At 40.7% G+C, this 25,995-nt stretch overlaps 1 protein-coding gene across 1 annotated transcript; it reads left to right on the forward strand.

Annotated features, from left to right (window-relative positions):
• Positions 1–15,783: 15,783 nt before the first annotated feature.
• Positions 15,784–24,357, forward strand: LOC113964447 (histone PARylation factor 1). Its single transcript, XM_027676736.1, has 8 exons — positions 15,784–15,878; positions 16,952–17,111; positions 19,084–19,270; positions 19,771–19,869; positions 20,900–21,050; positions 21,540–21,627; positions 22,220–22,392; positions 24,113–24,357. Exons 1-8 carry the CDS (start codon positions 15,822–15,824, stop codon positions 24,242–24,244), a joined length of 1,047 nt encoding a protein of 348 aa, XP_027532537.1. The 5' UTR covers positions 15,784–15,821; the 3' UTR covers positions 24,245–24,357.
• The last annotated feature ends 1,638 nt before the right edge of the window (positions 24,358–25,995 follow it).

Genomic DNA, 25,995 nt, shown 5'->3' on the forward strand with positions numbered 1-25,995 from the left:
TTTCTTGAAAACACTGTAAAGATAACATAAGTAATATATAATCCTGATTTATCATACAAGACAGCAACTGATTTCTTGCAACAAACTTACAGGCTACATTCTAGGACTTATCAGCATGAAAAACATTTTAAACAGTTCTGTCTTGTCACCCAAATCATCTCGACCCAGTTTATGCAGAAGTGTCACAACTTCAATACTTAAAACGTACACTCAAATTACATGTTTTCTTCATTCTTTCCCAACACTTTAAAAATTAATAATTCTTTCCTGGTTAGCAAATAAAGATATCCCTTATATTTTTTTAAATAAAGATTAAAAATACAACAGTGAATACAGATAGAACAACTCCAAAAGGACAGAGTCTCCTTTAGACGTGCAAGCCAGTGCAGAATTTGGGGTAGAAATAGCAGTATAGGTTTCCACGGTAATGATTCAGTCATTAAATGATTGTGAGCTGCTATCCTGCTCACATTAGTGAATTATGCTGCAGTTAAAAGTCATTCATTAGCTGGATCTGTCTTGGGGGACATTTACTTCACGGCAGGGCTATTAAGATGATTTGTATAGCAGACATACCTGCTTTTAGCTCATTCAGATAACAAAGCAGTCTTTAAACGGGTTTTTAAACAGACACAATCATCCATTCTAACACCTAACCCTTTCATATTCAGGACTAAATACTGTATTGAACTGCAATTTTTAAGGCTCTGATGAGAGTAACAAGGTACCACCTCACAAACTTTAAACTGGTTTGTCCTCCAAGGGATATGTATTCGAGTAAGGAAGGATAGCACAAAACAGACTCTAAATTGATCCTGAGTTAAGGGCCAAACAGCAGGAATCCAATCCATTTGTAGGTGAAGTCAAGACTTAAAATTTTGTTTGATTCTGTAAATACACAAGGGTCTTTCAAATGTTTTAGACACCCAGTTAGACCACTTGTTCTCTTCAGAGAGAAAAATACATCTGTACACAGACCTACCTTCTCAAAAGATGGACAGCTTGGCTACGTTTGTGGCTGTGAGTTACCTTACACCCAACTGTCACACAGGTTGTTTCATGGATCCGTTTCTCTCTTAAGAAAAATTACTTAGGGAAGTAAATGGAGACTCTCTCCTCACTCTTCCTCACCTGTGCAAAACTAATCCTCCACTTTAGTATTTTTTGTTCATACATGATTTTTTCACTCAGTTAATATCTGATTAAAGGAAAGATATGTAGGGAGTCTTACAGAGTACCAACTATTTTACTGGATCCACTCATGTGCATCTTGCATGCAAATATTTGACTAAAACTGCATATGCATTAGCTCTGAAGACCAAAAAGAGGAGTCCATTCTTTTGAAAGCCCTTACATACCTATATTTTTAGTATTTTTGCTTTCAGAAGGAGGAACATACTTAGCAGGGGGCACATAAAGGAGCTACAGTTCCTGTTCAACCCCATTTGCTCTGTACAGATTGATATGCTCTCCATGTCATATGACAGAGGATGTGTTGTGCTGTTCAATAGCACCATTATTCATATCCTGACTGCATCCAGTCCTGATGTATAGCAGTACTGTGTGAACAGATTGCTTTCATGACAGTTTTGAAACTCAGGGGGAGCCAGTTTGAATTGCAATTTTATTTTTATCCATCCTACAAGTGATGTCTACAATCTAAGACACAACTGTCTCCAACATGATGCCAGTGTAAATAAGTGGACTGTTCTGAATGGCTACCTTATATAACTTTAAAGGGCAAGCCACGACCGTGGAGAGATTCAGAGTACAAGACTCCACTTTGCAAACAACTTTGCCATTTTTTTTAGGTCTCATCTTCTTTCTTTGGTGGTAACTACATAAAAAGGTGATGAATTAGGAAACTGCTCCAAAAACTACATGAAAGGACACACGTGCATCTTGAATTCTGGATTCCTGGATAACCAAAATAGTATTACTCAGAGGACTCAATAAGCTTTCCAATCATCTATTTCACAGAAGTACTTCAAGTACTTTTCAAACATTTTCAGCCATAATCGTGTGATTATTTTAGCCCTTTGCACTTACACTGTGAAACGAACAAATTGAACAAGACTAATTATGCCCATTCTTTTTGTACAGGATGATATTTATCTCAAGTAGTATAATTGGCACTTTGGTTACGTGTACAATATGTAATGGAGTGTAATACAGAGATACCAAGCTAACAGGAAAGAACACGATCATGGTAATTACAGCAAGAGTGTGGACAATGTGGAAAGGAGGAGAACTGGGAGGCAAATTAAGTTCCGGAACAAAAACTTCTTTAGCGACCACACTTGGGCTTCTCTAAACAGTTTTAGAACATTTTTACCAGTGAATAAATCGAAGTGCCATGCAGTAATTGCCTTTGCTAGACAAGAAAAAGGTTTTGTATCTCATTATTAGATCCTACTAGAGCAGATTTATTTTAATCAACCAAATCATACTCCTTTACTAGACAGTAGCCCAAGTCTTTCAGAATAAATGGCCACCTGATTACACAGTCTCCAGGGCCTTATTGCTCTGCCCGGATAGTTATTATCCTATCAAGGTTTCCATGACAACTTTCTTTGGTCATGACTGACCTCAAGTAAAGCCATTCATTTAAAGTGATAGGACACATTTTGGTTCAAAGCTAGATGCCATGAAATTTCACTTGCCATCTTATTTTATCTACTATGACAGGACACTCACAAGGGATTCCCAACATGTTGTATTCTCCACTGGATTAAGGCTCCTGCAAAGTGAAATCCACTTTCCACTTGTGGAACTCTTCAGAGAAATCCAAAGATGTTGTCAGAACTGAATAGAAGAGAGGAAATAAATTAATCACATGGAAATAAGATCCCATGCACCAACCACACATATGTAAAAAGTGCCAGACACCACGTCCATTACCTACTTTTTTGGAAAAGCGCGTGGACTCATTCAACAGCTGTGCTGCATCCCATTAGAGGCAATACCATAGAGGCAGAAAGAAAACATCATCCTGGGGAAGGATTTCTGAGAAACGCAAGGAATTACCAATTAGCTACAAATTGCTTATTTAATTAATGAAGAATAAAATTATGACACTAATTATTCTTGTGATAACAGACTGATTTAAGAATTGCTGACAAATACTATTATAGTCAGCAATGCAGCCATATCATACAGTATTTAATTTACTTTAGAAAAGATGAAACTGTAAGAGGTTAATAATCTTTCTGATTTATAGAAATTTAACTGCTTGCCTTCTGTTGCTGTTAGCAGCCATGTGGTTAGATCACCATGCCTCATTTTAAAGAAACAAAAATAGAGATTTTTTTAAATTATTTCAATTCCTAATGTCTCTCACAACAAAACTGTCCATTTTGTTGACATTTTGGGCTTTGTCTCATACTACACTTGGTTACCAATATCATATTAAATGTGTAGTTGCTGAGATGACGATGAGTGCGCCATCAGCTGCAGGATGAAGACAATGGACCCTTGTGCTTTATAGCTGGTTTTGGATGTATGTACACACCATAATAACTGTGCAAAAATCCCGCCTTCTTCAAATTATGTTTCTGCTGGCTTATTTGATTTATTCTGGACTTTTAACTTTTTTTTTCCCTGAAAAATGAAGCAAATTCAAAAACTACTTTACATAGAATGTTAAATGTTGTAAAGAGTTACTTTTAGAGGGGGGTGAAAAGGAGGAAAAATATATTAGTCATATCACAAAACAAAGCTAATATATTAATGGCAAATATGAAAGAAGACAATGACAAAGTTAAATAATACCTTGTTACAAAGTATAAATAAAATTTTATGTCATTTTCTTAGACCTCTCACAGATGGTCACCTCTCAGATAACTGAGAGCACGGAGCCTGCTCTGCACTGGAGTCTGCCTGCTTTATGGGGCTCAATTCAAAGAAAAACCAGGAAGAAACTTCATATAAATGCCAAGTGTTCTGAGAAGTGTCCAGTCCATAGATCTTGAATTTTCTTGTTGATCAGGAATCACTATGCACAGAGAGTGCTGGACTACACCAGCTACCACAAAGCTTTTAGCAGTCAGGACACCCTCAGGACAAGGGTGGGGTCTAGAGAATGGGAAACTGTTGAAAGCTTTAACAAGGAAGATGAGCTTGAAGCAGGTAATTTGTTCTACCTCCAACTCATATCTAAACCACAAGTCTAAGTCTCTGTGTTCTCCGTTGGTTTTACTTACTTAGCAAATAATACATTGCAGTCTTCTCAGCCCCATCACTCTACTTTGGATTCTCGGTTAACAACCTAATTGATGTTTTCATAAAAATTTGGCCTATTCTAGTAAAAAGTCTATATAGTATTAAGAGGACTTAATTAACACATTTTTCTTAGGAAACCAGCCTCATTGGACCAGTCTTTCTCTTTGAAAGAAAAGCGCTCCAACCACACTGCCTGAGTTGCAAAGACAGGGATTGGGAGAGTGAATAACTGCCCTCTCGTAGGAGAAGATCAGGCCCAAGACCATCTAAGGAACCTGAAGATGCACAAGTCCATGGGACCTCATGAGAAGTGAAGTTTTCACTGAGTAGAAAAGAGGAAATATAACCCCTATTTCAAAAACGGGAAATAAGGAAGACCCAGAGAACTACAGGTCAGCCAGTCTCACCTCTGTACTCAGCGAGATCACAGAGCAGATCCTTCTGGAAATACGCTAAGGCACGTGGAAAATAAGGAAGTGACCAGTGACAGCCAACATCGCTTCACTAAGGGCAAATGGTGCCTGACAAATTTGGTGGTCAGGGTTATAGCATTGGTGGATAAGAGAAAAGCAACTGACATCATCTGTCCTACAAGACATCCTTGTCTCTAAACTGGAGAGACATGGATTTGATGGATGGACCACTCACTGGATAAGGAATTGGCTGGATGGTCACACTGAAAGAGTTGTGGTCAATGTCTCTAAGTCAAAGTGAGACCAGTGACAAGCAGTGTTCCTCGGGGGTTGGTATGGAGACAGGTGACATTTTAACATGTTTGTCAGTGACATGGACAGTGGGATTGAGTGCACCCTCAGCAAGTTTGCTGAAGACATTAAGCTGTGTGGTGTGATCAACATGCTGGAGAGAAGGGATGCCATCCGGAGGGACCTTGACAGGTTTGAGATGTGAGCCCATGAGAGCCTCATGAAGTTCAACAAGTCCAAGTGAAAGGTCCTGCATCTGGGTTGGAGCAATCCCAAGCACAAGTACAGGCTGGGCAAGGACGGATTGAGAGCAGCCCTGAGGAGAACGACTTGGGAGTGTTGGTGGATGAGAAGCTTGACATGACCTGGTAACGTGTATTTGCAGCCCAGAAAGCCAACCACATTCTAGGTTGCATCAAAAGAAGTGTGGACAGTAGGTTGAGGGAGGGAATTCTCCCCCTCTGCTTGGTTCTTGTGAAACACCACCTGGAGTACTGCATCCAGCTCTGGGGTCCCCAACATAAGAAGGACATGGACCTGTTGGAGCAAGTCCAGAGGAGGTCCATGAAGATGATCAGAAAGCTGGAGTGCCTCTCCAACAAAGACAGGCTGAGAGAGTTGGGGTTGTTTAGCTTGAAGAAGAGAAGATTCCAAGGAGAACTTAGAGCTGCCTTCCAGTACCTAAAGGGGACCTACAAGAGAGCTGGAGAGGGACTTTTCACAAGGGTATGTAGTGACAGGACAACGGGGAATGGCTTCAAACAGACAGAGGGTAGGTTTAGATTAGATATTATGAAGAAACTCTTTACTGTGAGGGTGGTGAGGCACTGGAACAGGTTGCCCAGAGACATTGTGGATGCTCCATCCCTGGAAGTGTTCAGGGCCCAATTGTACAAGGCTTTGAGTGACCTGGTCCAGGAGGAGGGTGTCTCTGCCCAAAACAGGGGAGTTGGAACCAGATGATCTTGAAGATCCCTTCCAACTTAAACCATTCTGTGATTCTATGAAAAAAATACTCTTGACCTTTTCTTTAAAAGACATGGACAGTAAATGCTTTTCTATGGGGTTTCTGCAATGTTATTTGACAATTACATATAAGCATGGTATTTGACAAAAATTGTAGCCTATTTCATTCAATGGCTCAATGCTAGCTGGTCAGCCAAAAGCCACAGGACTTTATACAACTGAAAGACAGGTCTTGCTAGAAGCTCCTAAAAATACAGGTGCCTACATTCTTTCTTAGTCAATTAAAATAATTACTGACATGACGCTCACATGCAGTAAAGTATATAATATGACATCTTAAAATATGTTAGAATTAACTATCACAACTCAACATGTCTTTCTGGGAAGTCTTACAACATTGTGTGGACTTCAACATACACACAACCAACAGTAGAAACTGAGCACCTAATAGATACCAATTTGAAAAAATAAATAGTGTTTAAATGGTGCATTTGGGTGCTTAAATGGGTTGGTGACACTCTGAAGACACTGAGACTTCAAAAAGTTTGCATTAAAAAGGAGTGAGGTTCAGAATGTATTTTTAATATCTAAGATTTTTTTCTTTACTATGAATGCACCATTGTCCAATTATAGTGAAAGCCCAACTAGCAGTAACTCAACAAGAGTTTCCACAAGTTCTTTTTGCAACATCCATCCCCTGTTTGCTGCTCTTTAGTATTTCCCTTTTCCTTAATTAGATCCCTCTAGTTACATAGAATTATTTGAATGGTAGAATCAATATAAGAAGTCTTGCTATTCTTTTAACCCAGCCTTGTCCTTGTCACTGTAACAAAACAAAAACAAAGACTTGCTACTGCCATATAAATGAGTACATTTTCTATTATGAGGTCCCTGCCTAGCTTCCTCCTTTTCAGATGAAATTTTACATCTGTTATTTCTTCTAGTAGGCAACAAATAGGAGAGGAGGTAAGTGAAATAAAAATGGAACAAATAAGGGAAAAATAAGGAAATTATGCAGGAGAAAAGCAGCTATAGTGAATTATACTGTGTTTTGGAGGGCACTACAAATTCTTTAAGCAATGTCCTGCTAAACAATCCAAAACCTTAAACCTCCTTTTTTTGCAATTACATCTGCTGAACTCTGGGACCAGAAAGGCAGGGTTAAATGGCCAGGAAGCAGGTACAGCTGAGACCCTGCAACCTATCAGCAAATGCTAACACCTTGGTAAGACCACACTATAAAAGAGACAAAGCCTAGTAGGAGGAAGTCAGATAGCTTTTTTTATAAAGTCCCAGCTTTTGATTGTACTTTGCTTTTTTTTTTTTTTTTTTTTTTTTTGGTTTGGTGCCCTGCAATGGTAAGAATTTTCATTTGAAGTTGTTTGTTTTCGTAATCTGCTAGCATGTGTAATTTATTCCCTTTTGCTCTCAGAACACTAGAAGAATAGAGAGATTGTCTTATGATAGCTGATGTATTTATCTTTTTGCTGAGAAAGCAACAACTGCTGACTAGCAGAGGTACTAGCTAGGTTGTCTTAAGACAAAGTATGTAAAGAGACAATATATACCAAAAGTGTGAGGGAACTGACTGGTAAGATCTGGGTTAGTCAGCCGAACTGTAGCAATTCAGCTCTCAACATAACGCAAAATTGTTTGTGCACTTATATATAGTTCTTAAGCTTAGAACGTATTTTTAAAATAGAACAGATTAATTATCAAATAATTTTCTTGTATAAATACAAAATAATAAGCAAAGGGGATGAAGAGAGATACTGTCCCGTAATTTTTCACCAATGTAACATGAATATTCTTCTGCTGTTTGTTGAAAAAGGTATTGATAAACTTAAGACAGTTGTTGGCCTCTAAACTGAAAAACTGATCTCTCTGGATGTGGAAGCTTGCATTTATGTAATTCCTGGATGAGACTCTTTGTGATTTTGACTTTTTATGTGGTTGTGTTTGTTTGGTTTTGGTGGAGTTTTTGGTTTTAGTTGGGGACTGTTTTTCAAGGTTTTTCTCTTGTTTTGGGATGTTATGGGTTTTTCTTTGAGAGGGAATTTGATATTTTCTTTAAAGACATCTTGGCTAGCTGGTACTAATAACTGTTACCTCGGGAGTCTCTAGGAAGGGTGCCATATCAGTTCTCAAGAAAGAGGCAAAGACTGTGTATTTTTTGTCAATATACTATGAAAAAAGGGCTTAAAGCTTGTACAGTGCTGGTAACTAAGTTAGTGGCATATGAAACTGGCAGACTACTATGAGGAGGTGATGAAATGTAGTTTCAGTATACTCATGAATATTCTTAATCCCTAAGAGCTGTGGGCATTTGTAGCTTGTGAAAAGTAGTACATCTCAGAAAGACAAAGCTTAAATTTACAAAATTTACCAAAACGGGTAACAGTGATGATGCTAAAGACAAAATCTTATAGCAAAAGAAGTATTCGCTACTTTTTGGGGCTATTAAGTTGGTTCCTTGAAGCTTAAGAAGTGTGTCAGACTCTTTCTGTAGCATGAAAGGCCTGGTCTTTCGGACATAACTGTATTTGCAGCTTCCCAGTGGAGTCTGTCCTAATTGGATTACTGCACTAAGGGCAGATTCAGCTCTGATGTGAAAGAGGCAGAAAACCCAAGACTGTAGAAGGTCTGCATCAAGAGGGAATGCCAGGCTCCCCCTTCTCCCACCACCATCCCAATGAGAAAATGGTTGTTTCCCAATACTTGGGCATAAGTTCTGCCTTAGACAGTGCTATTGTATTTGGATATGCTATAACCATGGGTGAGGGCTTCAGACGTATTTCCCTCCTGTAACACTTGTTTATGGTAGCTTATAGCAACAAGGTAGACAAATGGAAAACAGGATCACAGATAACAGAGTTGAATATTTTGTCAGTGCTCCCCATATTGTGCAATGACACAGCACAGCAATCACAGGCAATCATACCTGACTGGTTCCAGACTGGAAACAGGAAAGATGTGTCAGCCCAGTGCTGCACCTGAATTAATTAGTCACGCTTACAGGCAGAATGGTAACTTATTTGGGAACAAACTGTGCTAATGCTACACAGCTCTAGGCACTGGAGCTGTTAGCTCGGAATGGCGTGGTGAGAACACGTGGGGTTGGTTCTGTGTTACTAGCTAGTAGAAGTTTAGTGTATTGCTACACTAGAGCCATATGGAGTGGAAACATCTGAGAGGAAAAGCCCTAAATATGAACACAAGTCCAAAGTTAATGTTATACTTTAGCACTGCCTCTAAGATTTACACTAAACCCAGTTTTTGCTCCTTTTAATGTTTTGTGGTTGTCAGGGTGCCCAGAAAAATGCAAGAAGAAAGGTTTCTTACAGAAGTTGCTAAATATAATTGGATTGTTCACCCCAGACCATATACTAAATCCTCAGATTTAGGGACTCTCACAGCTGTAATGGCTACAAAAGTTTTGATTTGCAAATGGTTTATCAGAAAATCTAGACTACTGCCTCTCAGGATGTTAAATACAAAACTGGATTTACCCTTGCTTCTAAAGAATCCTGCCCGTCAGTCAGTTATAGCCAGCAATTCTGTCTCTCTCAGATAATACGAATATGATCAATTCTCCCAACTGAGCTGCTGAGTGCCTGACTCACTCTGGCCTAAGCCAAAATGACTCAGAGCCACAATTTTCCACCCCCTCACCCCATTACCTGTTGGGGGAGGAAACCAAAGCATATGTACTAGATGAAATGTTAACATCATCAGTCAACACTTAGTGGATGCATATTATTTCACTATTTGTATTGATTGCCACCCTAATATCTAGTGATAGCAGAATGTGAATTGTTCTGGATGTTAGGAAACTGTCCCACAAAAACAGGGTTCTGACATTGAAGACCAAGAGGTACTGTGTACAAATATAATGTGAAAGACATGTCAGTCTAAGAAGTTACTAATTGTAAAGCAACATATGCAGGGTCTGTCTCACCTGATGTTTATCAAGTGATTCTTCTTGCATGTTAAAAATGTTAAACCTCACAAGGGGATATCTACTAAGTAGTCATTGATAAAATAACTTGCTGTTAGACTACTTTTATGTATCAGACCCAAAACTTTACTTTTTCATTTATTGCTTCCAGTGGCATCCATTTGACTTTATACCTTTTTATCTTCCTTATCTGCATGCTGTATTGTGTATGTATGCAGGTAAGAGTTTAAGGTGAAAAGTTACAGATGAATAGAAGCAGAACACCCATATATGACAAAAAAACATATCCAAAAAGAAAATTTGCCTTTATTTTCTATAAAGAAAAACCTATATTGCCTGGCTCAATGAATCCTGGCACAACTAGCCTACCAGAAATAAAATTGGATTAGACTTACTAACTCAGTGGTTCTCCTTTCACTAGGGGAAACATTGTTTTGGATAGGTATTCACATTAGCAGCCCTTCATAGGAGTAGATTCTTATGGGAAAACTCATCATTCAGATGAACTGTGCTTCACTGTGCTTTGAACACACAGAGCTGTGCTTCCAAGTAAACTAAGCAACTTATAAAATTATGTCTATGGTTATCTGTAAAACTTAACTGGTAGGTAAGGCAAATGGTCCTACTTAAGCTGCAGTTCTGTACAACCACAGGACTAACACGTAATTTAAATGCAGGATAGTGTAGATGTTCTGTGCTTCAAGCACTCATAAAATGTGATCAGAATGGTTTCCCTATGTTCAAAATAGAGCAGAAAGAAAGAGTTTGGCTTGCAGTAAAATACTACTGCCACCTTAAAATCATAATCTACTGCTAGCTGCTAGATCTAAAAAAATAGTGGTTCAAATGCTGGATTAAAGCAGTACCAAGCTGTGAGTTTATACTCTTGTCAAGAGCAGTTATTGCAATGCTCACTGAATTGATGCCAAAATAATACTAATTTCCATACTAAAATGCTAGTATTTAAGTTCAAGTCCTTCACATAAAGACTATTGTGTATCCTCACTCATTCTGTTTTAAACGTTCACAATACAAAGTATCCTGAAGCCTCCAGGATGTCTCAGAAAATATGTCCTGCAGTATCCTGATCAGTTTTCTTCCAGTTATGACTTTTTTCCTCCTCCTCCCACTGTATTCTTTCCTTTATCCTGATGTATATATACCCTACCTTGCAGAATTGCAAGGGGAGCTGGCAGGGATCCAGGACAACCTGTCAGCACAGGCAGCAGTGAGGTGATGAGTCAGCAGAGGCACTGTGTGTCTTTGCTGTTGGCTGCAGCACTGCTCAATTCCAACCTCCCTGGAGGTAACTCTCGTCTTTGACATTGAAAAGTGTCTAGATTTCCTGTTCATCTTTATTTTGATGAAAGGGAGGATGTGTCCTTCTCTGAACCTGAAAACATGGAGCTGCCCTACAAAAACTAATATCCGAAGGAACAGAGACTCTGTGTGATCTGAGGATTTTTGAGGCTTAACCTGAGAACAAGGCTGCCAGTTTTGTAAAGCAATTCATTAAGAACCTTCACTAAACTGCAGTGTTAAAACTATTTAAAAATAGCATAATTTCACTGCATTTGTGCCACACTGCATTCTGTACATCCCCAACGTGATAGCTGCACGCAGAAAAATCCAGTAATTGCTACATACACTGGGATTATTTAGAATAAGATTAAATTATCTAGGGTTCAGAAATAGATGTCTACTTTTAAAGGAGTTATGTTGAAAGGACATAAAAGGGGCCAGTTGTGTATTCAGGTATTTATTTTGTCTTCATTTTTTTAAACTGCTTCTTTAATAACAAGAGTTTAAATGGCTCCCTCTTGTGTCAAGAAAAACACAGTATTCTGTTTGGCAAAAAATAGTCCTTGAACAGAAATTACAACTGATCTATATTTATAGGGAGTAGTCGAGTTATCAATATGTTGTAATGACTGATGAGGAGACTTGCTGCTCAGGTACTCTTTGAAACTACCTAAAAGAAGTACCTAAGCATGACTTAAATAGTTACCTTTCAGCTGCATATGCTGAAGGGTAGGGGAAAATAGCTTGTGATCCATATGTATTGTACCTCATCTAATTTGCTAATGCAGACTAAACTATATTGTGTCTCAGTCTTTGTCCTTAAGTATAAAGCTCTGTAACATCTCAGCACAGAATATCTGGATTAGCATAGCTTAATTTACTTCTGGTGTTTTTCACAGAGGAGCAAATCTTCACATTGCAAGGGGTGGGAGGAAAGTAATGAACTGGAGGAAAGCTCTGAGCATAAATGACTCAGTGAATGGCAGTGAGGAAGCATAAATTGGATTTCAACAACCAGTTTTCAACAAATTTCAAGTCTTTTTTCCTTCTTTCATTACTTATTAGCTGATGAAGTTTTCACTTAGGCTTTTAACTTGTGAAAGTTTTCTTCAAATAATGAATACCTATAAAACTCTGAAATTAAGCAGACAAAGTCTGCTGAGACTTTGCCATAGCATGTGGCATACTTTGGTAACTTTGGATATTAAGCAATAATCTTGGAAATTAATACAGAAGAGGAAAAATCCTCATAGGACACACTAGGGTCTTTGTGACCTTAAGAGACAAATTAAATGTATCAGGAAACACATGTGTGCATACACAGGAAGTATCTACCATAGCTTTTGAGACAGCAGGTCTGAAAAGCTTTGTTTCAAGACAACAGAGGTCAGTTCTGTGATTTCTCACAAAATCTGTTCCTGCATAGTTATGAATAAAAAAACAAGAAACACAAAAAAACCCCAACCAAAACAAAACCAAGCAAACAAAAAAAAAACCAAAACAAGCCCCTCCCAAACCAACCAAAACCAAACTAGGCTCACTTCGGAGTGGCATTAATCATACTGATGACTTTAGAGCTTGATAAAGCTACTTTGCAGATAATTCTCTTGGGATAATCTCAGTTCATCCTGTTTCAGAAGTCTGGTGGTACAGACATAGGAGTCTGTTTACTAGTTTGAAGGTGGGGGCTTTAAAATACCATATTGTAAACTCTGCTGAAGTAGTTTATCCTTTGTAAAAAGATTTCCCTGTTGCAGCCTTACAGGTTCTTAACAGAATGAATGACAGTATGACTACAAATATCAAACTATATGCTTTTAAAACCTATGACTTAGAGAAGTAAGAACAAATTATTTGGAGGAAGATACAGAGGGAGTTACCACTTTTTCACAGAGAGGAAAAAATTACTATGGTGCACAGAAGAATCATTCAGTATCTTAGTTTCTTGTTTAAGAGCTTGTATAGTGGCACCCCACAATCTATTTCCACACTTCAGAGAAGAACTGGTGAGGGTAGACTTAACTGAAGAGTAACTGAGAGGATTTATCAAATCTAAAGTGTGTACTTAACCTCAAAACTGCTGTTTTGAAAAGACCTGACCAGCTGCCACCTGAGACCAGATACATCTAAACTCAAAAATACTCTTTTTATCTATCCAGCCATGCAAAGGTAGTTTTCTGAATTTAACCACCATCATGATCTCAATGGATCCAAGCCAGCTGCCTCATATTCCAAGTCTGACAGGATAGGATTGGGCAACTGGGCATTTCATTACCTATTTCTCTTGAGGTACTCATTCCAAAATTGTTTGGAAGGTACCTATTAAAGGATTTTGAGTTGCACATAAAAATATTTTTATCTTATATATGGCCAAACACTTCTACTCTTAACAAATAATGTAGTGACTGGGAAAGTGTGGGAGACCGAGTTTCTCAGATGGAGAGCACTTAGTATCTTCCCTCCTGGCATTTGAGACCTAATTTTTCTAATCAGTTTGTGTTTCTTCCAGCATAGCTTTGCCTTGTGAGATATTGGCATACCTAAAATGGGGCCACTACAAGTTTATTTCATGCTTACATTATTTTGTTTCAATGCTATAATGCAAAATACTCTAAGAGGCAATTGTTAATCTCTTTAAAGGTAGAAAACTTTGAAAAGGTTTTGTTTTCTTCTTGACCCAAAATAAAGGGTCATGTTGACCTTATTTACTTGCTTTGTAGCAGAAAACTAATGTGGCAGGAATACCCACTTGAGACACCAGGCTAAGTCATGAGGCATGCTTGGGCTATCCTTCTCGTGTAGTTTTTGCATCCACCTTAGTAAAAGTGTAATTGTGGAACTCCAAATGATTATGTGCAGGGCTCCTTTCATTAAACACTGAGAGGAGAACATGAGGGCATGATAAGCACCTGCAACTCTATAGGTTTGGAGGTGAGGATAATTATTCCTTACAATAGGAAAAAAGGTTATCCTGAAATAGTAACAGGCAACAGAACTTAGCATTTGTTAGCTTTAATACTGAAATGGGACATATTGGGGCCTTTGCCACTGAATCTATTTGCGGCACGAAGTTGGAATTTGGTTAAGCTAAGGTACGGTACGAAACAGATACTTGGGATAGGGGTGGAGTATGTAGGCTTTTATTCTAAAGTCACTGTGGACTTCACCAAGCTACAGAAGAAAATATCATTCCTTTAGGTGCCATTTTGTCCAGCCTCCACTACAGCTAAGGTTTTGTACACTAGAAATTATGGAGTGAGACTAAAATTAGAAAGCATTTTTCAAAGAAACCTCAGGCCAGTACTCTTGACACTTTTCAGAAAGAAAATTGGGTTTGTGGTTTCTTAGTAAGCTTTTGTACCTCGTTTCTGTTTAACCTCAGGTGATGACAGTAACCCAACCCTTAAACAAGGCTTGGATTTGAAATTTAATATTCCTTCCTTGTGTGTGCAGGATTTTGGTAAGCAAACAATAGCTATGCTGATTTAAACAACAATTTTTCCATCAGAGAGAGGAGATTTTGGCACTGGTTGTTCTGCATCTACATGATAACAAACCTCACTGTTTTATGTGCAGGTAATTCCACCATCAGTCAGGATCAAGTTTCCTGACTTGTGTGTAACTCTTCATAGTGAATGCCATAGCCTGATTTAACATAATCCAGCTTTTGTGTTAGTCTCTTGGCTGTCAGGTGGTTGAAAGGCACCGCAGCTTATTCCTAGACCCAAGTTAACAATCTATACCACAGCAAACACTTACGACTTTAATGGACTGAAAGATAAAAAAAATCCCATTCTATTTATGCCATACATGCATCTTTCTTTCTGGCAGACAGTATGAGTTCAGCAATTCCTCTAGCTTAACTACATTATGTTTCTTTAAATAAACCCACTGCGATCTTGCTTACTGAAACAAAGAAGTGAAGGTATATATATAACCAGTTTCCATCTGCTGCCTCCTGTACCACTGGTTTTCTAGGCCTCTTCCTATGCAAGGCATTTTAGCAATGTAAGTAGATGTTGCATAATATGATTATGTGCTGCTCTGAACTGAGGAACGTGTCCCACTTGTGGCACATTACACACTGCTGCCTGCTTCTTCCGTTGGAAGAGAAATTGTGATAGTGATTTTATATTCCTGGCAGCTCTCAAATGCTACAGCAGAGGATTAGGGGATTGGGGCTTTTTCATTTTTTTCCTCTGTGTACTGAAAACCAGTATCGCATTCCCCCACCCCCCCTTACGCCTTTAGCTCTGAAGGGAAAGATTACATTTCAGTTAATCTCTTTTCCTCTGTGTCATTCCAATAGACCACCCTAACTCGCAGTACAGGAATTAGCGCGTGTGTGTAATCAGGACTTAATAAAATCAGCCTCTGACTACAGGCAGTGTATGTACCGCTGAGGGAACGCGGCGGTGAGCTCACGCCTTGTCTCCAGCACCAGCCGCGTTCGCCATCCAGGGTTAACTGCGTTCCTCCTCTTCCCGCCTCGCCGCCCGCCCGGACGCCGCAGTGCCGGGTATAGCACATCCCACGGGGAGCCGGTCCCCCCTCCCTGCCCGTGCCGCTGCGGAGCGGGCTGGCTCGGCAGCTGGCGTCGGGATGCGCAGGCGCGGAGCGCGCGCTGGGCGCGGCGGGCGCGCGGCGCGGGATGCGGGCGGCGCGAGCGCATGGCAGGAGGCGGGAAGCGGAGGCCGCGCGGCGCGGCGGGAGCCGCCGGAGAGCAGGTGGGGCGGGGGGAGCGGCGGGACACGGCCCGGGACACCCCGAGAAGGGCGGCGGGCGAGCTACGAGTGCCGTAGCCGCGGGGCCGCAGGCCTGGATCGGCGCGGGTGCCCTGTCGCAGCGTCGGTCCCCGGCTCCGCGCTCCTCGCTCTGTCTGCTCCGTCGCTGTGAGGAAAGCCCCGGGGCCCCTCGTTCTCCTGCGCGGGAGCCGCTTCTCCCCCGGGCTTCTCCCGGGACCGCCGCGTTTGAGGTGCGCTGTGCCCGGCAGGCGCCGCATCATCCCGACGGAATACGCTGGATACGGGGCACTCGGTGTCGCTGGATACCTGGCGGCGGCCCCGTTTCGGAGAGGAAGTGTCCTCCGCGTTGGCCTTTCCTAAAAACAGGAGAGAAATCTTGCTGCCTTTTTTTTTTTTTTAATTTTTATTCTTTCAAGTAGGGAGTAGTTGAGGCTAATGCTCTAGTGGAGCATGTGCTCAGTATGGATCATTTCCTAGTCTGCTTCGGTTCACGTTGCATCATTTTTAAAAGCAGCTTCAGCTTTAAGCTGCTTTTAAAATGCTGCACTGTAAACTGCAGTACTCCTGATGGTGAATAACACAGTACTTCAGACAGTAGAGGCTAGAGGGCTTTTGCTGTGTCATTTAACCAGACATGACAAAATAGTATCCCTACTTTCAACTATCTGTAAACGTGTAAATTTATTAGGTGCAGGCTGTGGTGGGATTGGAAATGGTCATTTTAAAATAATTTAGACCTTAGATTCAACGTCGGGGTTGCTTAGTCTTTTGCTTAATTAACTAATAGAAGTGCTTCTGTTGGTTATATCGACCCATTAACATAAAAGTAGCAGTTTGCTACTTCCTACATGTTTAGCACATATCAGAGACTGCACTTCTAATGGATTCTGTCCAAAATAGGTGTTCTAATCTGTATATATGCTGTTTTAACTAACAAACATGCCCTAGTGGTCCTAATCATTGTTCCTCCATGAACAGAAAGCTTTGTAAAATCCTTCAGTGGAGCTGACAGAAAGCAGCTAAATTAACTGTGGGCTTTCTTTTTTCATCTACAGAGCGAAAAAAATGGAGCTGTCAAGAAGAGAAGATCAAGTCAGGCAGATATTCCCGACAGTCTTTGTCAAGAAGCAGAAACATGTTATCGGCTTAGACTGCCTGAGGACTTCTACCAGTTTTGGAAGTTCTGTGAGGAACTAGATCCTGAGAAACCAAGTGGTGAGGTTTTAAATTTTGCCTTTTCTAACTTTCACTCTTAAAAACAGCCTGAAAGCAGGCAAACTGGAGGTGGTCAGATGCATTCTAATGCAGCTTCAGTTTGTGGTTTAGATGCAGGATATTTATGTGAGTGTAAACAGGAATCCTGGATATAATCAGATGTATACTTCAAGCTTTCTAAAACATGATTACTTAAATCGTGCAATACAGAGGGACTAAATGTTGTCTAAATCTGCCTTTCTTGCAGGTACATTTAAAATGTTTGATATGAAACTCAAGTTTCCTAGATATATTGTGGTTTAACCCTAACCAACAACTAAGCACTGTGCAGCCACTCACTTCCCCTTGGTAAGACAGGGGAGAGAATCAGAAGGGTAAAAGTGAGAAAATGTGTGGGTTGAGCTAAAGACAGTTTAATAGGGAAAGCAAAAGCCACATGCAGAAGCAAAATAGAACAAGGAATTCATTCACCACTTCCCATGGCCAGGCAGGTGTTCAGCCAACTCCAAGAAAGCACGGCTCTGTCACGCGTAACAGTTACTTGGGAAGGCAAATACCATCACTCCAAAAGACACTCCGTCTTCCCCTAGTTTATGGTATGGAATATCCCTTTGGTCACTTGGGGTCAGCTGTCCTGGCTGTGTCCCCTTTCAGCTTCTTGTACATCCACAGCTTTGCCACTGGTGGGGTGAGAGGCAGAAAAGGCTTTAGCTCAGTGTAAGCACTGCTAAATCTGGGTTTCAACCTCCTCAAATTTATTATATAACAGAATGTGCCATCCCTATGTGCTCTAGAAATGATAAGTTTATTTAGAGTCATAGAATGATTTGGGTTGGAAGGGACTATTAAAGTTCATCTAGTCTAAACCCCTAAAATAACCAGGGACATCTTCAACTAGACCGGGTCGCTTAGAGCTCTATCCAGCCTGTCCTTGAATGTTTCCAAGCATGGGGCATCCACTACCTTTCTGGGCAACTTGTTCCAGTGTTTCACCACCCTCATCTTAAGAAATCTACCATTTTTTTAGTTTAAAACCATTACCCCTCATTCTATTGCTACAGACCCTGCTAAAAAGTCTGTCCCTATCTTCAGTACCTAAAATATTTAAAGGCTGCAGTCTCCTTGGAGCCTTTTCTACTCCAGGCTAACAAACCCAGACCTCTCAGTCTGTCTTCACAGGAGAGATGCCCCAGCCCTGTGATCATCTTCATGAACCTCCTCTGGACCCCTTTCAACAGGGCCTGGTCTCTTCTGTACTGGGGACCCCAGAGCTGGATGCAGCATTCCAGATGGGGTCTCACCAAAGCAGAGGACCAGAATCCCCTCCCTTGACCTGATGGCCATGCTGCTTTTGATGCAGCCCAGGATACAATTGGCTTTCTGGGCTGCATCTGCATGTTGTCAGCTCATGTCCAGCCTCTGACCCACCAGCACCTCCAAGTCCTTGGGAAGGCTCCTCTCAATTTGTTCATCCCCAGGCTTGTGTTGATACCAGGGCTTGCCCTGACCCAGGTGCAGCACCTTGCACCTTGTTAAAATACATGAGATTCCCATGGGCCCACTTCTCAAGCATATCCAGGTCCCTCTGGATGGCATCCCACCTTCAGGTGTGTCAGCTGTAGCACTGAGCTTGGCTTCATCAGCTAACTTGTTGAGGGTGCACGTGATCCCACTGTCTTGTGTAATGGATAAAGATTAATATTAAATAGTACTGGTCCCAGTACAAACCCCTGAGGAACATCATTCATCACTGATCTCCATCCAGACATTGAACTGTTGCTGGCTACTTCTTATGAGAAGTGTAATAACTCTCAAATGAAAGCTGTCTGGGCAAAAGAATGTTTCAGCTCTCCTTGTCTAGTAAACAGTGTTTGATGGAATTTGTGGAAGCTTTTGATACCTGAGTGGCACAGGAACTGTGTCTAGATATGCACCCACCAGAATGTAAATCAATTCATGCTTTGCTTTTCAGATGCACTTGTGTCAAGTGTTGGACTTAAACTGGTTGGACCATATGATATTCTTGCTGGAAAACACAAAAAACCAAAATCAACAGATGTGAACTTCAACCTTCATTGGAGATTCTTCTATGATCCCCCAGAATTCCAGACTATACTTGTTGGGGATAGCAAAACACAGTATCACATGGGATATTTCAGGTATTTAATTTTCTGTATGCTCTTGCTGGACCATAATTATGCACAGTTTTTTTGTCCTATTTTCTCCACGAGACATGATTTGAGAGTTGCGCACAATCATCAAACAAGAATCTTTCTCTTCTGTAATAGGATATTAACACATGGCTTGATATCTTTTTATTAAAAAAGATCACAGGTACTGGAGTTGGAGACTAGATTTAAATATTTATTAAACTACCTCCCCCAGCCATCCAGAGCACCTTCACTTATTAATCTTTAACTTTTGACATGGTACTTGGAAGAAAAAGTTAAATGAACTAAAGGGAACAGGTATTCCCTCTGCATGTATAGATGCAAGCTCTCTTTAAGGCATGCTCTAAGATCTTAGAGCTTTAGATCTAAGGGCATTTCTTGATAGGTCTGAAGGAGATGGCAGCATAGTGAGGAAGCAAATTAATTTTGCTTTGAAATAAGAGAAATGGACACACTTTGACTATTTGTGTGTACTTTTTCCTCAATAGGGATGTGCCAGATGAGCTCCCAGTGTGGATTGGTGCAAATGAAGCTAAGAAGGGCTGTGTGATTTCACAAGTTGGTGATAATGTCTTTGCAGCAGTCAAGTAAGGTTCATACTTACTTTTACTTCTAAAGAATAGAGTAGAAACTGTTAATTGTGAGGTGTGGAATAATGCAGCTAATTTATTTACGTGTCTTTCTCCAGAAATTCACACTTATTTTCTGCCACTGCTAGCAAGTCTTAAGGTTCTCTCAAAAGCCTTTATAGGTTTTTTGACAGTGTTTTCCTTTCAGAAGTAAGATAGATAATTGTTAGTTAACTCATTCTTTAAATATGTTGGCAGGGATAGGGTTTACAGGGGAAAAAGTACCCACTGGGTGTTAAATACTTGGTTAAAATACTTGGTAAGTAAGGGGCGGGCATCTCAAACAGTGGTGAAGGAAATCAGAGTATCACAGTAGCATCCGGCTCTTGTTCTTGCCTATGTAAAAATACATTCCTTTTGTACATAATGAATAAGTACAAGAAGTGCCATTTCTGACCTTGGGGCAGGATAACATTTATATGGATATGTAACTCAGGATGATTCATGAAGCTTTACATGATTCCACGTCAGGAATGTAAACAACAGATCTCATCCCTGCCGGTTAAAAATGGGAAGCCTTCTAAGGATAGACATGTGTCAGTCAGTGGAAGCAGGCTGAATAGTGGCTTCTGCAAAAGAATCCTTGTGCAGTGTAGAGTTAAACGAGGACATTTGTTTTGAAAGCACCATGAGGAAACTCATAAATATGTATTTGTGTGCATGACTTGGATGACAAATGGCGTATATGGCACAAAAGCAGCAAACTGAATTCTTAAGATAGAAAGATGAACAGCTACTGAGTTCAAGAGAATCTTCAGCACCTGCTGATTGCATAAACTAGATGGTAATGCAGATACAGATAAGAAACGCCCAAGTACTGTCTGTGCCAAACTTTTCTTTCTTGTTAAACTAGGCTTGCATTTCCAAGCCTTTGTATAAATAAACTCAGGACTGCTAATCTTCATTATAAGAACTGGAGGTTTAGTGTTTAAAAGGCTATAGATTTGTTTGTTTATTTTCTGTTAAGGCATGTTTTTTCTGTTTGCAGATTATTTTTGTCAAAAAAACTTAAGGAAGTGACTGATAAAAAGAAAAATGCTGTTTTGAGAGACCTAGATGAAAAGCTAACAAGGACAGCAAAAGATCTGGGTTATTCTCTGGAACAAAAAACCATGAAGATGAAACAGAGAGATAAGAAAGTATGACTTTCCTCATCCACTGGAGAGAACTAAGTTCTGTTAAATTTTTTCATTTCCCTTCCTGTTTTTGTTTTTTTTTTTCATCCTTCTAGTTAGTAAGGATGCTTCATTTAAGAATTTTCAGAGCCAATCATCTCTCTCTAAAACTTCAGGAGAGGGAAAATTAATACAAGTGTGTTCCAAAAAATAGGACTAAATAAAAACACATTATGCTTGTAAAAGAAAATTCAATTTAAAAACAAACAAACAAAAGGAACAAACCACTACCAAAAAAACCACAATAAGGGCAGTAGTCTAAAAAATAAAACAAAAATTCAGCACTTGAAAGTAACTGCAATATTATTTGAAACTGAGTTGATGTCCTGGAGCCAGGACACTATATTAGGTTTGACCACCAGCAGTCAGATATTAGTGTTCAATGAGGTGAGTGGTTTTATGTCACAGTACTCTCTTATGGTGCTATGTTCTATTTCCTGTCCCTTTATTTAGGTGGTGACCAAAGCATTTCATGGAGCAGGTCTAGTTGTTCCTGTAGACAAAAATGATGTTGGATACAGAGAACTTCCTGAAACAAATGGTAAATATCTTGTTTACGATATTCTTCCGCTTTATTTAATAGCCTTCAGTCACACAGACTCTGCAAAAAACAAACTGCATTCATATTTTCTACGTAGAGTGAGTGGTAGGAGTAAAAGGTAGAAGTCTTAACAATCACACTTGAGCTCAAAGTATTGTCTTTAGATGGACCAAATGAAAATCAATGAAACATGTTAACTCTGAAATAATAATTCTTGAAGCAGTAGTTTAGATGATCTTTTCTTTTCCATTGGCACAGCCATGCAGGAAGTAGATGCAAAAAACTGATCTATATTCAGGGATTTGTGGCTTTATTTCTTATCCATCCTCTGCTCCCACTGTTGTTTTAACCAGAATCAGTTCCTTGATGGAAGTTCACCACACAAATGCTTGTCTCTCCCTATGGGGGAACTCAGAGGGATGGGCAGGGGGCAAGAATGAGCAGCTAAGGAAAAGGGGTAAGCTTTTTCACCAGCAGTTCAGGGTGTGCCCACTTAGTTGACACACAGGTATCGTTTTGCCATAGACTATTCTGTGCAATATTAAAGTTATTTATTTAAACATCTGGATATTTGACTTTGTTTTTTTTGCAGCTAATCTTAAAAAAATTTGCAAGGCTATTGTTGATGCTCCTACTGATGATGAGAGAGTGAAGGCTTTTGCACCCATTCAAGAAATGCTGACCTTTGTTCAGTTTGCTAATGATGAATGTGACTATGGAATGGGGTATGAACTGGGTATGGACCTCTTTTGCTATGGATCACATGTGAGTACTACAGCAATCATACTTCACAAAGTTATGCGTTATTTTATACGTGGACCAGGAATTGTTCTGTGTTGTAGAATAATTATCCCTAGAAATCATAAAGGTCTACAAGAATATTCTTAATTCATGAAGACTGTTAGAAAGTCACACTTAAGGACATTATTCCGTGTTGAATTTAAAATTGTGGGTAGGAAAGCCCAATCCTGCAATCCAGAAGTAGAGTGCAGAATGTCTGATCTAAATATACTGAATAGTTGGAGCCCCCTGTCCCCAACTGCTTGTATAGGCACAGGCACCCAAATTCAACTGGATCAAGAAACGGACTGTAGTACCCCAGCTGGAAAAATGTGACTCCAGATAAGCTGTCTGGCTGCATTGCCTCTGGCTGTGTAGGGCACCTCCCACCTGGGGTCGCTTCCCTGTTTCTTTGTTAAAAATGAATATCATCAATAAGTTGATTCTGCTTAGTGCTTTTTGTTCTGTATTAGTTTATTTTAGTTCTGCATTAAAACATTCACCCTGAAAAGGGTCATATCTGTAATCAGTCTATGGGTAGAAAATAACACAAAAGTTAAACATCAACCTAATACGAATGGATCCATACAAAATAGCTTCTTCTAGCAAAACCAGTATCGGTGCTCCAGAATATTATGTGAAAGATGTTTATCTTTCAGTATTAAATGTAGGCCCAGAAGAGCTGTGCTGAACTTTAGTTAAAATGTTTAGTCATTGAAATGAAGGAAAACTTGGTGCTCTTTCCATGCACTTTTAAATTACTAATGTGTTTCTTAGATTTCCTGCCCTGCTCTCTTAAGTTCTGTACAGCATCTGAAAATGTGTGGTATCCTGCTCATTTAGGACCCTTTGTTCAGTGACTGGGCTGCTTCAGGTGCTTAAATCTTGTCTGCAACTGGAAGGGCGCAGTGAAGGAAACAGTTCCTCCCAGTTGGCTGAGCAGGTGAAGGCAAACACCCGGCTTTTGCACTTTGTGCTTCTTGATACACGAGACTAAACCCTGACAAAGTCCTGCAGCAACAAATTACGTGTTTACAGCAGTATCATGTGTCTTCTGTCTTAGGCAGCAGTTTGAAACAGCTGTAACTTTGCAGCTGTTTTCTAAAAATAGAAACCTTCATTTTCTTTTTTAGTAAACAGAAAGGAAAAAACAGCAGCTTCACACGTAAGTCACTTGGTGGTTTGGTCCCTGCCTGCTTTGGAGCTCCTACTGGGAGCTGCTTTCTGGTTCTCACTGGAGCCTGCCTATCCCCTTGCTTACAGAGCCAGAGAAACACTGACACTTTATCTGTAGCCCAAGACAGGGAAAGGGACTTAAATCTTGTCCCCTTCATATAAGAGCTATAATCTGCTTACATGTGCAATAATAATTGCAAATGCTAAATACAGTCTGACATTTTTTACATTTGAAGTGCTTAAATGGTTACTACAGGTACCATTGTAATCTCCTCGAGCTGTGAAGTGTGACAAGACAGGGGACTGTGACAGGACACAGGACTTCAGCCACAGGCTGGAGCTCTTCATAATGTAATGGGACCGTCATTTCCTGCACCGCTAAAAATAGTTTTGCAGCTCAGGTAGCCCCGCCTGAGCATGCTGTGGCTGTGACAGGTGTAGCATGAGGATGTGCTCAGCCACTTTGGGAGTGGGTGAAGAGAGTGGTGCCCCAGGATAAACAAAGCCTTGTTTTCCCTGTCTCCTGCAGTACTTCCACAAGACGGTGGGCCAGCTGCTGCCCCTGGCTTACTCGCTGCTGAAGAGGAACCTCTTTGCCGAGATCATCGAGTCGCACCTGGGCAGCCGGCGGGAGGAGGGCCTGGACCAGCTGGAGCCCTGAGCCGGGCACCGGGGCTACGGCGGGGCGGGCGGCCTTGTCTGTCTGTGTGTGTGTGTGTGGGCTTTTTGTACTCGGTGGCGGTGTCTTGGGGTCAGTAAAGCTTTTCTAAGGAATGCGCTGTTTCCCGGTGCTGGCTGCGCGCGGCGGGCCCGGGGGGGTCACGTGTTGCGGCGGAGGGGCGGGCGGTGCTGCGGCCCGGACACATCCGCGCCTGCCCGGGCTGTGCCCCCGCCCCGGGCTGCGGGCAACGTGGGGCCGCCGGGCCTGGCGGGAGGGAGAATGGGAAGGGCGGGCTGCTGCCTCACACTGCTTGGAGCGCCTGCAGGCACCAGGTGACTCGGGCAGCCAGCTTGTTCCGTACACACCTGCGGAGCCTCACGTCCCTGCTCCGGGTGGTTGTTGGTGCCGTTCTGCGCCTCCTCACCCGCAGGTGCAGCGTTCCCTTACAGCAGCGCTCCCGTCTGTGGCAGAGCACTAACGCAGGTCCTGCACTGCTGGGGCTGGCTCAGTTTGGAGGAAACAAATGGGAAGAAGGGAAGGCTAAATGACGGTACAAGACAAATTTGGAATTCCACTGCAATTGCTACCTTGCTAATCAGAAGTCATCCCCAGCTTTCAACACTATTCTGGACACTTAAAAATGGAACCAAAGAGATTTTGTAGAAAATAGAAATGACATGTTTTCAAGTTCATTGGCCCACAGCTCTGGGAGTTTTATTCTTGGGCAACTGATTGAAATAACAGTCCAGAAACAATGGAAAATAACATTTGCTCTGACTCAACAGACCTGCCACCATACAGTGACTTCCATTGTAGTAAGTCACAGCATTACTAATGACAGTAAGTAATACTAAATGACAGTAAGTAATACTAATTACTACTGACAAAGATTACAGGCCAGGAGCAACATGCTCAAATTTAAGTCGTTCCTACTTTTTTAGCCACCGATTGTACCTCCAATTCACAATGTAGGTTAGAGTGCTGCAGAAAAGTATCTTCAGCTTTAAATGAAAGAGGTAATCTGCTTTTGTAAATTTGACAACTTCATCCCTTTCACTCAGCATGTTCCATTTATTCAAGCACAAGCAGACAGTGACTCTTCCAGGGGCCTGGAGTTTTGTTTTATACATAAAAAAGAGGTACTTTCTTGAATATTTAGTCTTATGTTCTGAACAGAATAGACCTTCATATTAATGCCCTGTAAATTATACACATAATAGAAAAGTAGAATCATGGAATGGTTTGGGTTGGAAGGGACCTTAAAAATTCACCTTTTGCACTGTTATTTAAATATCAACTTAGATCTGCAACAATGGGGACCTTAGACTAGAAATCCATACTCATCTATTAATGTGATGGAGAATGAAATTTGTTACACTAACTGAAAAATTACTGAGTGCTGTTCATCATTAAATGGGAGACAGACTCTTTATCAAGGCCTGCTGCAATAGGACAAGAAAGAAGTTTTTACTATGAGAGTGGTGAAACACTGGAAGAGGTTGTTGGAGAGGGGTGGTAGATGCCTCAGCCCTGGAAGTGTTCAAGGTCAGATTGAATGGGACTTTGAGCAATGTGGTCTAGTGAAAGTGTTCCTGCCCCCTGCAGGGGGATTGGAAGCAGATGATCTTGAAGGTCCCTTACACCCCAGGCTATTCTATGAATATACATCATCAACAGCTGGCTTTTAGACAACAAAAGCATCATCCACTTTTAACCATTTTAAATCAGAAAAGCCAACTATTCTATAATTA

This window comes from Neopelma chrysocephalum, unplaced genomic scaffold (genome assembly GCF_003984885.1).
Source record: "Neopelma chrysocephalum unplaced genomic scaffold, ASM398488v2 Primary Assembly neopelma1_42, whole genome shotgun sequence".
In the NCBI taxonomy this organism is placed as follows: Eukaryota; Metazoa; Chordata; class Aves; order Passeriformes; family Pipridae; genus Neopelma; species Neopelma chrysocephalum.

Coding starts and splice junctions, on each gene's coding strand:
- LOC113964447 (XM_027676736.1), top strand. CDS start 15,822: ATGGCAGGAGGCGGGAAGCGGAGGCCGCGCGGCGCGGCGGGAGCCGCC. Junction 21,628..22,219: donor AGAACTTCCTGAAACAAATG/GTAAATATCTTG, acceptor TTTTTTTTGCAG/CTAATCTTAAAAAAATTTGC. Junction 22,393..24,112: donor TCTTTTGCTATGGATCACAT/GTGAGTACTACA, acceptor TGTCTCCTGCAG/TACTTCCACAAGACGGTGGG.